At 34.4% G+C, this 16903-nt stretch overlaps 1 protein-coding gene across 1 annotated transcript in view; it reads right to left on the bottom strand.

Moving 5' to 3' along the window:
• Window positions 1-618: 618 nt before the first annotated feature.
• The window catches only part of BCHE (butyrylcholinesterase), a 62495-nt gene continuing 46210 nt past the window's right edge, over window positions 619-16903 (bottom strand). The window contains exons 3-4 of the mRNA XM_046003455.1: window positions 7760-7926; window positions 619-1007 (exon numbers count right to left, since the gene is read on the bottom strand). Of these exons, the coding sequence (XP_045859411.1) occupies window positions 883-1007; window positions 7760-7926 (292 nt within the window). The 3' untranslated portion in view covers window positions 619-882. The remainder of the gene's footprint in view (window positions 1008-7759; window positions 7927-16903) is intronic.

Raw genomic sequence — 16903 nt, 5'->3', positions numbered from 1 at the left:
AGAAAGTATAAAATTTCTTCCTTGGAATTAAGTAATTTCTCTATTAAAATCCTAACATTTCTGGGTCCAAGGCAAGAATTCCCCACCCAGATCGTATACGAGTTCTGACTCTAGACTTCTGCTCATCTGTTTTATTTTTCAGTTACAGGAAGAGTAATTTACAGATGTACACCTTTGGGAGAGACTTTGGGAGGGGGGAAGTGAGGAAGGGCCAGAGTTGAAAGAATGAATAATAGAACAGAATTTGAAGACTCAGAGCATACATATTTAAAAAAATAAAAACAAATAATTATATTTGTTTATGTTTTGTCTCTCAGGAGCAACATTTTGTTTTAGTCATTAGGTGTTTCAAAGTGACCAAGCCTTTTACTTTAAGGTTCTCTCTTGCCTTCAAATAAAAAAAGGAAAAAATTATTTCCTATGCTTGTTTTAGTATCCCATGTTGACATTAAATTCATAAATTCTTAAGGGAAATAGTATTGTAAATCAGTCTCTAATGTTTCAAAACCTAGCGCCTTTTAAAAAAGATACCCTTTTTTTTAATGAAAATACACAACTAAAAGTAGAATACAGGTATTTTTAAGGAAAAAAATCTGTAAAGTTACTCAGGAAAGAGAGTTTGAAGCTGCAAATCATTTTAATATGCATATAATTAATTGTCAAACTTTATATTGTAGAATTTAATTAAACGTGTTCTAGCCATTTGGGTTTTGAAATGCTAGGTACAATACTAAGTGGAAGATGTGAAGAATCGATATTATCCTTTTGGCATTTTTGTTTCAGCTGTATAATAGCTTTCTTACTAGGTATGTAAGAGAGCTACTGATATTTTTACCTTGATCTACAGGAAAACGAACATTCTATAAAGGGTAAATCTATTAATTAGCGACCTGCACAGCTTTCTTTCTTGCTAGTATAATCGTTAAATTGATTTTTCCAGTCCATCATGTAATTGTTCCAGCGATAGAATCCTGCTCTCCATTCTCGTTCTGCTTCATCAATGTTTCCTGTAAAACATGGAATAAGTTGTATTAATCTAAATTTTAATGTTTACATTAATTGAAAATAATTTTGATTATAGATGCCATTTTCTAAGTACACCGCACAATAATTTTTAATATTATTTATTATCAGCTTCTTTCACTACCTAGAAAGCTTTTAATAAAATTTTATACATTATATGAAAATGCAAATTATGTGTAAGTTGCATATAGTATAAAAATATGAAAATGAATTGATATATCACATCTAATTATATAACATATATATACTTTCATTTTTAAGAAGATATATAAATATTATTATCTTTTCTTGAACTTCAATGCATAACAGAAATCCCATTAAATGCATCTCATTTACATATGTAATTATATAGCAGACTTATTTCTAATGAAAATATTTATATATATTTATTAGTGCCTAAGGGGTAAGTCTGTAACTGACACTGCATGTAGATTTTACTCCTGCTCTGTATCATATATTTTAATTCCAAACAATGCATAGTCATTGAAAGCAGTTTATGGAAGCTAGTACATGAAAGTAGTTTATTAATTGCTTTGCAAATTAGAAAGATGACTAAGACAATCTCTGTTTTCCAGTAGTTTGCAAAGTGTATGCATGTGTCAGAGTAGGGGAGTGTTTATGCCAGAAATATGTGAAGCAGTTAACCAAAAATGGTCTATGTACTAAATCTATTAGTATTTTACACATTTATAGTTCTCTTACTTCTTAAACTTTTAGAATGCTGTGCTCTAGTCACTGAACTAAAAAACAAGATCTTATGGGATTTCAGCTATCTGAAAAGGAAGACTTGACAATTTTTAAATATATTCTTTACAGTTGCGTATTTTTAAAATTAATTACAACTTTGTAAGATACTAATTTGGAGAAGATAGTTCATTATACATGAAGACATTATACATGAAAGTGTGTCATTTATACTAATAACAATGGAGCACATTAGTGATTTATTTTTGTATATATGAAAATCAAAATATTTAAAATATTTGTACAGCTATTAAAATATCCTGTGTCATTTAGGATATATGTAAGTTTGAAGTGTTCATACTGCTTGGACTTTTGATAAATATTTGGAATATATGCAAAAATGTCTCATTTAAAAAATGGCTTTTAGAAGGTCAATGACTGTAACTATTTTGTAAATAATAGAACTTTTCTAAAAAACATTAGATGTGAAAGACATTAAATATCACACCAAATGTTCTACTCATATGGTATTTTTTATAATTAAATGCTTTTTTAAATGTTATGCCAAATAGGCTCTAAAGTTCAGAAAGAACAAACTTTTTGGTATAACAAATAAGTGATAGTAATCTACCACTTACACCATGAATTTTAATACTCAGAGAAAAGGTCTTAGATTCGATTTTCTTTTCTTGTGCATAGAATAACAAATTCATTGACTCATATAAATGTAAATATATTTCCTTGTGTATCATAATCTAACACTATACAATTTAGTGAATTGAAATACTTTGCTTTTTAGTGTACAAATGCTTTGTAGACTTGAGTACTTTATTTAATAATACTGAACATTGGTTGAGACAATAAAACATGAAACATTTGATTATTTTCTAATACAATTCAGAACTGAATACACCACAGTGAAAAGATAATAAAAATTTTGAGTCCCATGACATAAATCAAAACCAAACTTAGGTTTTTTTCTTCCCCCTACTTCTCTTCCTCCAAACTGGGAAACTACTTAAGTGACTATAGATTTATTATCTGTGAGACGTACATCTATTTGTTTTGTAGTTAACAAGGTACTACACTGTGAAAGAAGGGACATTATATAGTCTATGCAGTGACAAGAGTTAAATTCCAGCCTGATCACTTACTATATTAGTGACATAGAAAAAAATTTGTAACTTTTGAAACTAGGTTTCCAATGGTAAATGGGGTGGGTGATCACTATTTTGCAGTGATACTATGAAGGATAAATTGTCTGGTATGTACATTATGAAATCGAGCTCTATACACCTATTGGGAGTGCCAGTAATGAATTCATTGCCCTCTTGCAAAAATTTATTCTTAACTTTGCTTCTCATTGAATCCATCTACAGCTAGATCAATACCAGTAGTTCATAAACATACTGACACAACTTTTTTAGGACTTTTGTGATCCTTGATTTGTCCACATTGTTGGCTTATTTGGAAAAAGAAAAAGTCAAGCTTTCTCCCCAACAGAAAGAATAATACTAATAAGGCTACTTTTTGTCTTGTCAATGAAAAAAGAGTGAGAGCAGTATTTCACCAGAACAGAGTCTATGTAATCAAGTCTGAGACACTGAGAAAGAATACAGGAGAGGTGAGTCAACTCAAAATTATTCATGGAGGTAAAGTTAGAAGAAAAAACTAATTGGATTTTGAATTGTTCTAATCATTATAATAAAAAAATAATTCAAGTACTCTGAAATTTCACTGAAAATCTCTTTGGCTCCCATTACTTGCTTATTTTCCCATTTGTTATCCAATTAATAAAGTTACCGAGGAATACATAATTCTTTATGTTGCAGATCAGAAGCACATTAGTTGTCCTATTATGAGTGTGGGATGAGAGTGAACCACGACTGCTACTGCAGAATGAACTGCTCTAAACTCTGGCAAGGTTTGGTGAACTCTTCGCATACAGGCATACCTATTCCATGGCACTTCACTATATTGTGCTTTGAAAATACTGCTTTTTTTTTTTTTCAAAGATTTTATTTATTTATTTGACAGACAAAGATCACAAGGAGGCAGAGAGGCAGGCAGAGAGAGAGGAAGGGAAGCAGGCTCCTCACTGAACAGAAAGCCGGATGCGGGGCAGGGCTCGATCCCAGGACCCTGGGGTCATGACCTGAGCGGAAGGCAGAGGCTTAACCCACTGAGCCACCCAGGCACCCCAAATACTGCATTTTTAATAAATTGAAAGTTGGTGGCCACCCTGCATCAAGTAAGTCCTATCCACACAATTTTTCCGACATTATTTGCTCACGTCATGTCTCTGTGTCACATTTTGCTAATCCTTGCAATATTTCAATCTTTTCAACATTATCATATTTGAATTGCTGCAGTCTCATGATAAAACTTTTAAAGGATCAGGAGTTGCTTCCTTTGGATGAACAAAGAAAGTGGTTTCTTGAGCTGGAATCTACTCCTTGTGAAAATGCTGTGAAGACTGTTGATATGACAACAGAGAATTTAGAATATTATATAAATTCTGTTGATAACACGGCAGTGGGCTTTAAAAGGATTGACCTCAGTTTTGAAGAAGTTCTACTGTGGGTCAAATGATATGAAACAGTATCACAGGCTACAGCAAAATCATTCGTGAAAGGAAGAGTCACTCAATGTGTGAACTTCATTATTGTCTTATTTGAAGAAATTGCCACAGCCACCTCAGCCTTCAGCAACCATTAGCCCTGATCAGTAGGCAGCATGAACATCCAGGCAAGACCCTCCATCCATAAAAATATGATGACTCACTGAAAGCTCAGATGATGGTTAGCATTTTAGCAATAAAGTATCTTTAAATTAAGTGTGTTCCTTATTTTTTTAGGTATAATACTGCTACATACATAATGGACTACAGCATCATGTAAATATAACTTTTTTTTTTAGTGAAATATAGTAAATAAAACTTTTGCATAGATTGGGCAAGTAAAAAATTCACTGACTCACTATATTGCAATATTTGCTTTATTGTGGTGGTCTGGAACCAATCTGCAATATCTTTGATGTATGCTTGTGTTTTTAAAATGAAACAAATCAAAAACCACTGGATCTAATATTTTTCTGTATTGGGAGGAGTTGAAAGTCAAAGTGATTTTTTTCCTTTAAGTTAATTTATTCTTTCACTTTTAGTGAGAAATACTGATATCTTATTGACATTGAATGGGTCATTTCTCTATCTCTTTTTCTTTCTTTTTCAAACAATTGCGAAATATTGTGCAGTTACATTTTCTAGTGAAAATTTTGAATTTGATAACATTTAAAACAAATATTGTACATTTTATTTCTTGCCGGTGCACACCCTAATAGCACAGGCATATGCTGAAGTATAGTCTGAACTTTAAGTGCTAGAATTCCTGTGTTTAAACAAGTCTTAAGGATCATTTTATTTGAGAACATTTATTGCTTAAATGTAAACTACTTCTCAAGTGGTACTTATAAATCTCCTTGGGTTTCCATCTTGAGTGAAATAAACATTCCCACCTTTAAGAAACCCAGTCAATAGTTTTCCTCTGAAATTTTCTTTTACACATAGAACTGGGTTTTTTTTTAAATATTTTATTTATTTATTATTTATTTATTTCTCAGAGAGAGAGAGAAAGCACACGCAGGCAGAGGCAAAGAGAGAAACAGGCTCCCTGTTGAGCAAGGAGCCTGACGTGGGACTCGATCCCAGGACCCTGGGATCATGACCTGAGCCAAAGGCAGCAGCTTAACCAACTGAGCCACCCAGGCATCCCTAGAACTGTTTTTTTTTTAAAAATGTAATATTTCCATAGGAACTTCAGCCCAGGTCATGTGAATAATCCCAATTCTCAAAATATCTAATACTGAAATGTGTGAGGTTTTACACCTTGAAATACACAAAATATGCTAAGAACATGTGTTCTTAATCTTTTTAATCACCATACATTTTCATTATTCATTGGTAAAACCTAAAAAAAATATATAACTTCAAACTGGTTCTATTTATTTATTTATTTATTTGGTAATGAAGATTTTATTTATTTATTTGAGAGAGACAGAGAGAAAGAGGGTGAGGCAGACTTCCTACGGAGCTAGAATCCTGATGCAGGGCTTGAGCCCAGGACCCTAAGGTCATGCATGACCTGAGCCTAAGGCAGGCACTTAAACCAGCTGAGCCACTCAAGTGCCCAAACTGGTTCTGTTTAAATGTAAAACATTTTTATTATTAATGAGGATGTGTTGATGTTACAACAATTCTATCATGCATTTACTTTACAGTTTATAAAATATATTTAATGTGACCTTTCTGGTGTGAGTTATCTGAAAAAAATGCTGAAGTCTAAAATTATGTTTTAAAGGTACTTTGGAACAATCCCAGAGCACGGTATTAATCCAGAGCAAGGCCTGCTATTTCCATACAGCTCAGCGTTGCTCAAACTAGAAAGGAGTTCGGCACTGCCTAGAAGGAGTGGCAGCTAGCCAAAAACTTGGGAGCTTGTTTGTTCAGCCCGCTTTATGGCGGCCGAGTATTTAGAGATAGGGATTTTGAAGTACATCCTCAAAAATTGCTGATACTTAAATTTTAATCTATCTGCAAATAAATTGCAACAGACCACAGCAGCTCGAACCAGAACAAGTAGTTTGGCTTGTAATAAGTTGGTCATTAAAAATCCTCCCCACCCCTTTTCATTGCCCCTCAGTTATGACCTTCTCATTTAAAGATATTTTAAGTAAAGATTAAGAACATGTATTCTGGGTTATGTTAAATGGTACCTCTTTTGGTCTCTTGGCAGATTAAGCAGGTTACCTCATTGTTATTCACACCCAGAGAACACAAGGACAGCACTGTAGCTTTGCCAAGGGATGCAGAAACCCATCTCTGGATATATATTATGTCACAGAACATTTGGTAATACACAGAGCACTGGTATATCAGAAACATCTCCCAAACAGATGGAGTACATAATTATAATTTTGGTGAGTAATGTCTGATAATTAAAAAGCATATTAAACAATCAAATATAGCTCTGAGATGCCCATGTTCGCCTGAAACTAACCCCCAACCTCTCTAAACAGGAAACTACAGCATCTACTCTATTGTAATATCTAACATGGCCCCCAAATTACAGAGTATTATGATGAACAGAGTGGTAAAGTCTAAGGAAACTGGGCAGCAATATGTCTGATGGCTGAAAGTCAATTACTTTTACTTGAAAAGTCAAGGCCTGAGGAGTCACATAGATTAGAAACAGCTGGGCATTTTAAAACTGGCAAGAGAATGAGATATGTATGTCATTTTCCTCACAGAAGAGGCAATCACTCAAGCTGATCCTTCAAGTTAATTTAAACATTTTCTTACTAATGAATTTTGAAATAACACTATAATCGGAACCAGTTTTCCTAGTATTTCCTTATATAAGCTTACGGAATCCCTTCCTTAAGATTAGTTAACTAAATTACTGTTTATTGTATTGTGTAATATATGTGTGTGTTCATGATAAATGTCCCAAAGCTCAGAATATTTAGAAATATTCAGATTGTGTTTTTAAATATTTAAATTCTGGAGGGTTCCCCCCTCCAGAATTTATCTATTTATCAATAAATTTATTTCTATTCTATTTATCAATAAGTATTCTATTTATCAATAGATTTGTTTTTACCTCTCTTTGAGAGTAAATTACACTCATTCTATTTTCTAAATTATATTTTTAGTTCTATACCTTGCTTATTTTTGTTTATTTATTAATTTTTCCATTAATTAATTCCACAAAGATGAGCTGAATAGCAAGTAGTGCCCTATTTTAGTTCCACTACTAGGTTTTATGTTCCTCTAGGGGAAAATCTCTATCTCAGTTTTCTTTATTTTACTACTAAAGTGCTGGTCATATAGTAAGCCCTTAAATATATCTAAACTTGCTAGAAGAAAGTTGTGAAAGAATCAAGTAGTTGTAAATTCACAGATTAACACCATCACTGTGCCTTGGATACTCTACCTTTTCTCCCTTTTACATAATTAACAACCAATTATTTGACGAAATACTAAAAACACACACACCTGTCATTTCCAAGACTTTGGGAAAATATAGGGTCCAGAATCGGCATTGTTGAGCGCGTAGTTTAGTGTATACCCTTGGTGACTCTGTATTCAACGTTAAATATTTCTGGTCAGTGTTTTTGAAGGCAGGCCATCTTGTGCTATTGTTCTGGGTTCCATCGGGATTTCTAAAAAATTAAAGAGAGATATTATAGTTCTACGGAAATCATTGTTAGAGAGAAAGAATATTGTTCTCAAAAACCAACAATAGCTTTAAAAAATCAGAAAAAAATGTGGATTTGTTTTGATGATGTCAAGTAAAAATGAACTGGGTGGAATGTTTTCAGCAACTTGAAGCACTAAATTAAAAGTATAAGACTTGAGGCGCCTGGGTGGCTCAGTGGGTTAAAGCCTCTGCCTTCAGCTCAGGTCATGGTCCCAGGGTCCTGGGATTGAGTCCCGCATCAGGCTCTCTGCTCCGCAGGGAGCCTGCTTCCTCCTCTCTCTCTGCCTGCCTCTCTGCCTAGTTGTGATTTCTCTCTGTCAAATAAATAAAATATTTTAAAAAAAAAAGTGTAAGACTTAAAATTTAAAGAATAACTTTTACATACATTTCTGCTTAACAAACAGGGAGAAAAAAAATATTTTCTATTTCAAGAATGCTAATGTTTTCTTCACACTTAAACATGCTTGAAGGGGCAGTGTTCCTTTTGCCTCCTTTTCTTCCTTTACCTCAGACCCAATCTTCTCTACTAGTATCTTGCATGCATGTCATTCTATTTGCCCTTGTCATCACTGCCTGAGTTTGTGACTGATTACATGTCCTATTATGCAAGTAACTTCATTACTATAGGAAACTCCCTTTCGTCTCACTTTTAAGTTGATCTTACATTCTTATAGATCTGCTCACTGATGAAAGATGCTTCAATAATTCCCCAATGGAATTATTTAACACACATGGTGCCATTCATATTTTCAAGCTTACTGTCAGATAGTCTTTGCAAGAGTCAACCAACAGGAATTAGGGACAGTTACTTAGAAATTCCCTCCTCTATGTCACTCCCTTGACTTTGCCCCAGCTATCAAACTTGGCATTCCTTCATTTCCCAAGGGCATGGGCTAGGTCAGTTCAGATTCTTTCTCAAATTCTCTTTTTGTGCTGATATTCCCCATATCTTTTATTGTGATTTTTACATCAAAAACACTTGATTCTATTTTTTTAGAAATTTGTAGTTTGGGGTTTGTTTACACCTGTGTAGCACTCAATAATATGGTGTTACCTAGGTCACACAAACACAAACTCAAAGAGTAAACATTTTGCAAGTTGTTCCAAGTAGTTAGTCATTGGCAATTCTACTGATTTACCTTTAATATATTTTTATGTTATGATTATGAGTTAAACACTGCTCTAGGATCTGGAAATACAAATAAACATGGGAAACATAGTTTTCCCCCTGAAAATTTACAAGGAAGAACATTCATGAAAACAAAGAACCTATATATGGTAGCCTAAAGCAAACATAAACAAAGGGACACAAATTGTCAAAAGAGGGAATAATCGCTAAGTTTGAAAAGAAATTACCTGAAGAAAAGAGCTTTAAGCTGAAGTAAGGAGAGTAACTAAGGAACTGAACGAGAGAGACGTAGGGAAGGTTAGAGAAAGGGAAGAGAACTACATCGTTCCAATTAATGAATGTTCATCTTAGGTCAAAACACAATGAAAAAACAAGTTTTCTTGGAATATAGGATAGAAGAGATCCTCTTAGAGTTACAGCTTTAGGATATTAGTGTTATCACATTAAGATCTGACAGCCTAGGAAAATGGTTTAGACTGTAACTGTAGGCTTTTACTGTACTTGAGGGATTTTTGACTAAATGGCTTCTTTTGAACATAACATTTTAGAAATACTGACCTGGAGGTTATCCAGAATAACCAAAAAACTTAAAAAGTAGTTACATGTACTTCTATCATAAACAGAAGACTGAAGTGATAAGGATAAGTAATTCATTCCTCTCTCTCTTAGATTCATTCTACCTTAAGTAAAATCACATAAGGAAAACTCCAATTGAATTTTTCTAAAAGTTCAGCACACAAATTCCTTCTTTATTCAAATATCTTTGTAGATTGGTAACAGATAGAAAGTTGGTAGTAATGATAGCAGATAGAAGATTTCTTTTGGCCACAAGCCTGTAAACCCAGTAGATTTGGAAGTAGAAATAGGCATTCACTGAGCGTGGTTATCTAGAACAAATTTTGCCATCGAGAACTTGTATCATATAAGAACCACAAATTCAGGGGCACCTGGGTGGCTCAGTGGGTTAAGCTTCTGCCTTCACCTCAGGTCATGATCTCAGGGTCCTGAGATCGAGCCCCTCATCCGGCTCTCTGCTCTGCAGGGAGCCTGATTCCTCCTCTCTGTCTGCCTGCCTCTCTGCTTACTCGTGATCTCTCTCTGTCAAATAAATAAATAAATAACTCTTAAAAAAAAAAAAAGAACCACAAATTCATATTTCATCATAGAAGCAGACGTGAATTCAGGAGCTTTGGAGATAAATAGCTTCTTGATGGACTAGTTGATTTTATGTAGGAATTAGATGATTAAAAAAGAATTACTAATAACCAAGTTATTCAAGTTAAGCCAATATCATAACAGGATTGAAACCTCCTGCTTTAGGCTATTATTTGAGAGGGGTCATGAAGAAAATTTCTCCAGATCACAGATGGCACGCTTGTCTAGGTGAATTATGTAGTCTTTTCCCTTTCTTTTAAAGCTTTAGAAACTAACAAGTACAGTTGCTGGAGGCTGGATATTAAACCAGGAGAACCATTGGTCTGATTCAGTACAGCAATTCTTATGTTCTTAAATTGCCCACTTTCCTTCTAATTCCACTCTAATTAACTTATGGCACCATTTTAACTGCTCATTCTTTTCTGGCTTCTGCAAATGGTGACTTGAACAAAGCTGACTCGTACTCGAGTTCAAGAGCAAACCACTACTGGCACTGCCCCTGTTCATTTGACAAACTTTGTTCTATGAAATATCTCATGACATTCCAAAATGCAGTTCAGAGATAATAAAATTCCTTTGCCTATGGATGCAGATATCGTTTTCAAAAAGTGATTGAAATAGCTATTGAAGTGATGGAACATTTTACTGTGTAATTTGAAGAAATCTTCAAAGACTTTAAAACTTAACAAGAGATATAATTCTCTTTCTATCTGTATCAATTAAAGACTGTGAAATACAACACATTTTCCAGATACACAATTCTGAAACGCTATATAATTTTAATCTCAAAATTATAAGGTATATTTAAACATCTTGGCTCTGTTATTTATCAAAAGTATTTCCTGTTCTTGTCACAAAATAAAGAGTTTGAAGCAGTAATACCTAAAATTTTCCATGAAATAGAAAAATCTCTGCTCTATTTTTACTATGAGATTTTTGTTCTACTTTGTGATATAAAAGTGGTTTAAAGATTATCCATTATACTTTTCCTCTTACGTAAATTTGAAAAGTTTTGACATAGCTTATTTAACCAAAAGGCAGAGTATTTTCCTAATATCTCTACTTCAGGAAATTACCTGCTTGTCATTGATATTTGAGCATAGATTTGATATCTTATTTTATGAACAGATTTATAAAAAAGACATTAATTGAGTCCGGATGCCTTGTATGAAGTAGTATACATTCAGCTCCATGCGTCAAGTTTTCTTGGGATTATAAACCCCAGGATTCCCATCAATCCTAACCTAGGAATAAGATTTTTTTTGACAGGAATTCAGAGACAGTGATGTCTAAGAAGGTATACGATGATTTTAAAATGAATATATTTCAGTGTACCTTACAATCTAATAAAATAAAGCCATAATTTGTAGTTGTAAATTGAAAGGCCAGATGAAATATTCTACTGTCCTGAGAGGGCTAAGGGAATACAGATTATAGCGGATAATTTCTTAAATATACAAATATTCATAGATTCCTACTCTATGTCAGGTCATGCTCAAATAAAACTATATTTTAATTTAAGGAATAGAGGGGCTGTAACGGAATCTGAATTTGTCAAAACAAAATTCGTCTATTCATTCAACAAATATTAATTGAGTGCATACTATGTCAGGCTTATTTAAGTCACAGAAAATCAACAAAGATAAAAATAGAAATTCTTGCCTGTTGCAGTTTCCTTTCTTTGAAGAAGATAGACAATAAATAAGACAAATAATGAAAATGTATAATATGTTAGTAAGAGTTGCTAGAGATGGGACAGTGGTTAAGGAGTGTGTAATCATGAATTTCATTGGCCTTTGCCCATAAGTCTTTGGAATTTTGCACTATACCTAATTGTTTATGCTAACAAGATGACTCATGGTGAGCACCTGATGGCTTTTACTAAAGGTATGATTCAGGGTGAGCTTGCTCACACTGATAATCTCAGGGAAGGAACGGCCATACCAGAAAGACCAACCCTGCGATTAGAAGGGTGGGACTTTGAGTCCGATGATATCAACATGACCTGCTGGAAGGGGAGGAGGCTGAAGATTGAGTTCAATTACAATGGCTAATAAATTAATTGATTATGCCTATATAATGAAACTACAATAACACTCTGGACCTCAAGCTCAGGTGAGCTTCCTTAGGCTAGCAATACTCCATGTGCATATTGCTGCAATTAATGCCCTGAAGGTAATGCATCTCTGAGGTTACAGAAGCTTTACCTTTGGAATTCTGTGAGTACCAGATCTTGTTTATGTATCTTTTCTTTGGATGGGTTCTTTTTTTTTTTTTTAAGATTTTATTTATTTTTGTGAGAGAGACTGAGAGAGAGAGTGCACAAGTGTGGGGAGGGCATTAGGGAGAAGCAGGTTCCCTGATGAGAAAGGGCCTGATGTGGGACTTGATCCCAGGACCCTGGGATCATGACTTGAGCCAAAGGCAGATGTTTAACCAACTGAGCCACCCAGGTGCCCAGACAGGTTCTTTTTTTTCTTTCTTTCTTTCTTTCTTTTTTTTTTAATTTTATTTTTTCAGTGTTCCAAGATTCATTGTTTATGCACCACACCGGGTGCTTCCTCGTTAATTCCCACCACCAGACTCCCCCAACTCCCTCCCCTCCATAACCCTCAGTTTGTTTCTCAGAGTCCACAGTCTCTCATGGTTCTAATATATCCTTTTATTATATAAGAATTCCAATTGTATTTATAGAACCCTCCTGAGTTCTGTGAATCATTCTAGGGCATGATTATATCTGAGAAAGTCCTTAGGGATCTCAAATTTGTAGCCAGCTAGTCTGGAGTGAGGTGGCCCTGGTAACCTCGAATCTGCAACTGGTATCAGAAATCTTGAGCCAACTTCAGGGCACCTGGGTGGCTCAGTCAGTTCAGCATCCAACTCTTGGTTTTGGCTCAGGTCATGATCTCAGGGTTCTGAGATCAAGCTCCACACTGGGCTCCATACTCAGTGTGGAGTCTGCTTGTCTCTCTTCTGCTGCTCCTCCTCCTGCTCTCTCTCTTTCCCCACTTTCTCTCTCTTTCATTAATAAATAAAATCTTTAAAAAAAAAAAAAAAAAGGAATCTTGAACCAACTTTGAAGTCTGAAAGCCTGAACCCTTAACCTTGATTTTGGTTACCTCTGGGTAGGGAAACTCTGTAATATTTGAATGGAAAAAAAAAAAAAGAATAGGAAAAAAAAAAAACTTTTAAGTGGAGACTTGAAGGAGGAGAGCAATGAGCTAAACGGTGTTTTGGAGGAAGAGCAGTTCAACAGAAGGAATAGACAGCAAAGACTATAAGATAGATGAGCATCTGGAGTTTTCCATGAAAAGTGAGTGAGAGAATGTAGCTAGAGTGGATCTAGCCAGGGAGGGGATAGTCTGAGGCAAGGTTGGAGTGGTGAGAGATGCCACATTATTTAGTGACCTGTAGGTCACTGTAAGATTTTTATGTCTGCTCTCAGTAAGAGAAGAAGTAATTGGAGGGTTTGCACGAAGAAAGGATAAGATCTCACTTAATATTTTTCAAAAGATCATCTGGCTGGAATTCTGGGAATAGACTACAGATACTATGGGAATAATTTAGGTGAGAGATGATGGTTGTTTGAACCAGGGAGGTAGTAGTAGAAATTAAAAGAAATGGTCAGATCTTGAATGTATTTTGAAGGTAGGCAGTGCCCTAGCAATTAGCCAATGGAGTAGAAATAGAGAGAAGGCAAGGATGACACTAAGGATTCTGGCCTGAGAAATTGGAAGGATGAATGGAGTTGCCATTACTGAGATAGAAACTGCTGCAAGAGCATGTTTGAAGCAAAATATTGAGAATTCAGTTCTTCACATATGAAATTTGAGATCCAAATACAGATTAGAAGTAGACAGTTGGAATTTAGTAGTTAACCATTATTTTCCTGAGGGAATCTCTGCCTTCCAAATGGATTCATAAGCTTTCTAATGCAGTATTCCACAGGAATACCAAAATTGTGACTCAATTTCCAAATTTCAATACAGAAATGACATTTAAATATACACACATTGCAATAAATTAATTCATAGGATACACAGCACCTGTACCTTCCCAGATTGTAGCTCTTTGTTCTATGCTCATCCTACCATCTCTTCAGACAGGTCTGTCTTGATGACTCCATTAAAATAGCCAGTCTTGATTTCCTCATATTTACATTTTTTTAAGTTTTCATTTAAATTCCAATTAGTTAAAATACAGGGTAATATTAATTTCAAGGACACAATATAGTGATTCAACACTTGCATTCATCACCTGGTGCTCGTCATAGCAAGTGTCCTCCTTAATCCCCATCACCTATTTCACCCATCCCCCCACCCACCTTACCTCTGGTAGCCAGTAGTTTGTTCTCTAGAGTTAAGAGTCTATTCCTTGGTTTGCCACCCTTTCTCTCTCTTTTCCCCCCCTTTGTTTATAAGTTTGTTTCTTACATTCCACATATGAATGAAATCATGTGGTATTTGCCTTGCTCTGTCTGATTTATTGTACTTAGCATAATAATTCCTAGCTCCATTCATGTTGCTGTCAATGGTGAGATTTAATTATTTTTTATGGCTGAGTAATATTAAAAATTGACTTGAACTGTAAATTTTTCTCTTTCTTCATTACTGAGTGCTGTGACTTGAAGGATTGCATGCTCCCCAATAAGGTGATGGTATTAGGAGCTGGAAACTTTGGGAGATGCTTCAGCCATAAAGGCAGGCCATCAAGAATGAGATTGGTGCCTTTATCAAAGAGGCTTTAGAGGGATCCTTTGTCCCTTCTAGCATGTGAAGACACAGTGAGAAGGAGCTGTCAATTAGGAAGAGGGTCCTCACCAGAAGCTGATCATGCTATAGTCCACAGAATTGTGAGCAATGAATTTCTGTTGTTTATAAAGTACCACATCTGTAGTATTTTGTTATAGCAGCCAGAATGGACTAAGACAAAGCATAAGCTCCATGCAAACCATCATCAGGTTGCTTTGTTTACAACCTGAAATTCTGCCTGACTCATAGTATTTAGGCAAGAAATATGAATAGAAAAATAAAAAACATTACAAATGATAGTTCAAGTTATCTAATTTTCCTTTAACTATAGTAAATATTCACATTTAAAAACTACCACCGCATGGAGAATTATATTTCAAAGATGACCTTTTCTCCAATTTTGGTAAAATTATTATTTGGAGCCAAAAAATATGAAATTCTTCTTCAAATAATTTTTAAATAAAGCTGGAAGAGACTGTGGGATAGTTTTAACCTGTGCCTTACATGTAAATTATTTTTTACCATAATAGTTTAACATTTACATAAAATAATAGATAAGATAGCGTAAACTTGTGCTTAGAAGATTGACATTTAAAAAGGGAGATGTACAGATTTACTATTCTTAGAAGAAAATTAGTAACCAATTGAGCAAAATTGAGCAAAAAATAAAATGAAAAGGAGATACTTATTTAGTATCATGATTAGTAGGGATAACAGCAGTGAAAATTTCACAAGTTGCTTCTATTATTTTGACATATTTATATAAAGAAGAGGCAAAGCAATTTTCATATAGTAAACAAATTTCCTCTATATTTAAATATGATGATGAACATGAATTCATTTTTTTTAAGATTTTATTTATTCATTTGACAGAGATCACAAGTAGCCAGAGAGGCAGGCAGAGAGGGAGGAAGGGAAATAGGCTCCCTTCTGAGCAGAGAGTCAGACATGGGGCTCGATTCCAGGACCCTGAGATCATGACCCGAGCTGAAGGCAGCATCTTAACCCACTGAGCCACCCAGGCGCCCCATGAATATGAATTCATAATACAATCTGTCTCAGAAAAATATGAAGATGCAGGTAAAGTAGTTATGCTAGTAAATAGCAAAGAATAAATAAAATACTGTTTCTTTCAAGATCATGATCGCTGCTTCATTTCATATACAGAAAACTCCTTAGGATAAACATAGACATAAAATAAATTTTGAGGTAGTTTTGGATTCCCTCTAGAGGAATTTTCTGTGACTAATATATTTATAAATTTGACCAAGTACCATAGCTGGTTTCATTTAATGAAGTGTGAAAATCTGTTCAATCTTTAAAACCTACCCAAAGATAGCTTTCTCAAATTAAATTAATTAATTGTACATTTATTCTTTTTTTTTTGTGTACATTTATTCTTAATTATATAACCAATGAAATGGCCACTGAATTCTATTCAAGCAACTTAGTTATTAATTCATGAATGCATTCCCAATAATGCAATAATATTGGCTCTATTTTAACCTTTAAGACTATATCCTAGGTTGATTGATTGGTTTTATAAAATGGGAAGAAATCAGAGAGGGAGACAAACCATGAGAGACTCTGGATTCCGGGAAACAAACTGAAGGTTACGGGGCACGGAGGTGAGGGGTAGTGAGGTAACTGGGTGATGGGTATTATGGAGGGCACATGTTGTGGTGAGCACTGGGTGTTATATGCAACTAATGAATTGTTGAACAATACATCAAAAACTAATGATGTACAATATGCTGGTTAACTGAACATAATAAAAAATAAACAAAAGAAAAATATCTATAGTAAAATGACATAAATACTACAGTAGAAAAAAAGAACTTATACTAAAGTTTATGGTTTCCTAGAAGCTTCTAAGATGGATCTTTAAAGACAAATGGAATCAT

This window comes from Meles meles, chromosome 4 (genome assembly GCF_922984935.1).
Source record: "Meles meles chromosome 4, mMelMel3.1 paternal haplotype, whole genome shotgun sequence".
NCBI classification, from domain to species: domain Eukaryota; kingdom Metazoa; phylum Chordata; class Mammalia; order Carnivora; family Mustelidae; genus Meles; species Meles meles.
This window is presented reverse-complemented; position numbering and strand designations above follow the sequence as displayed.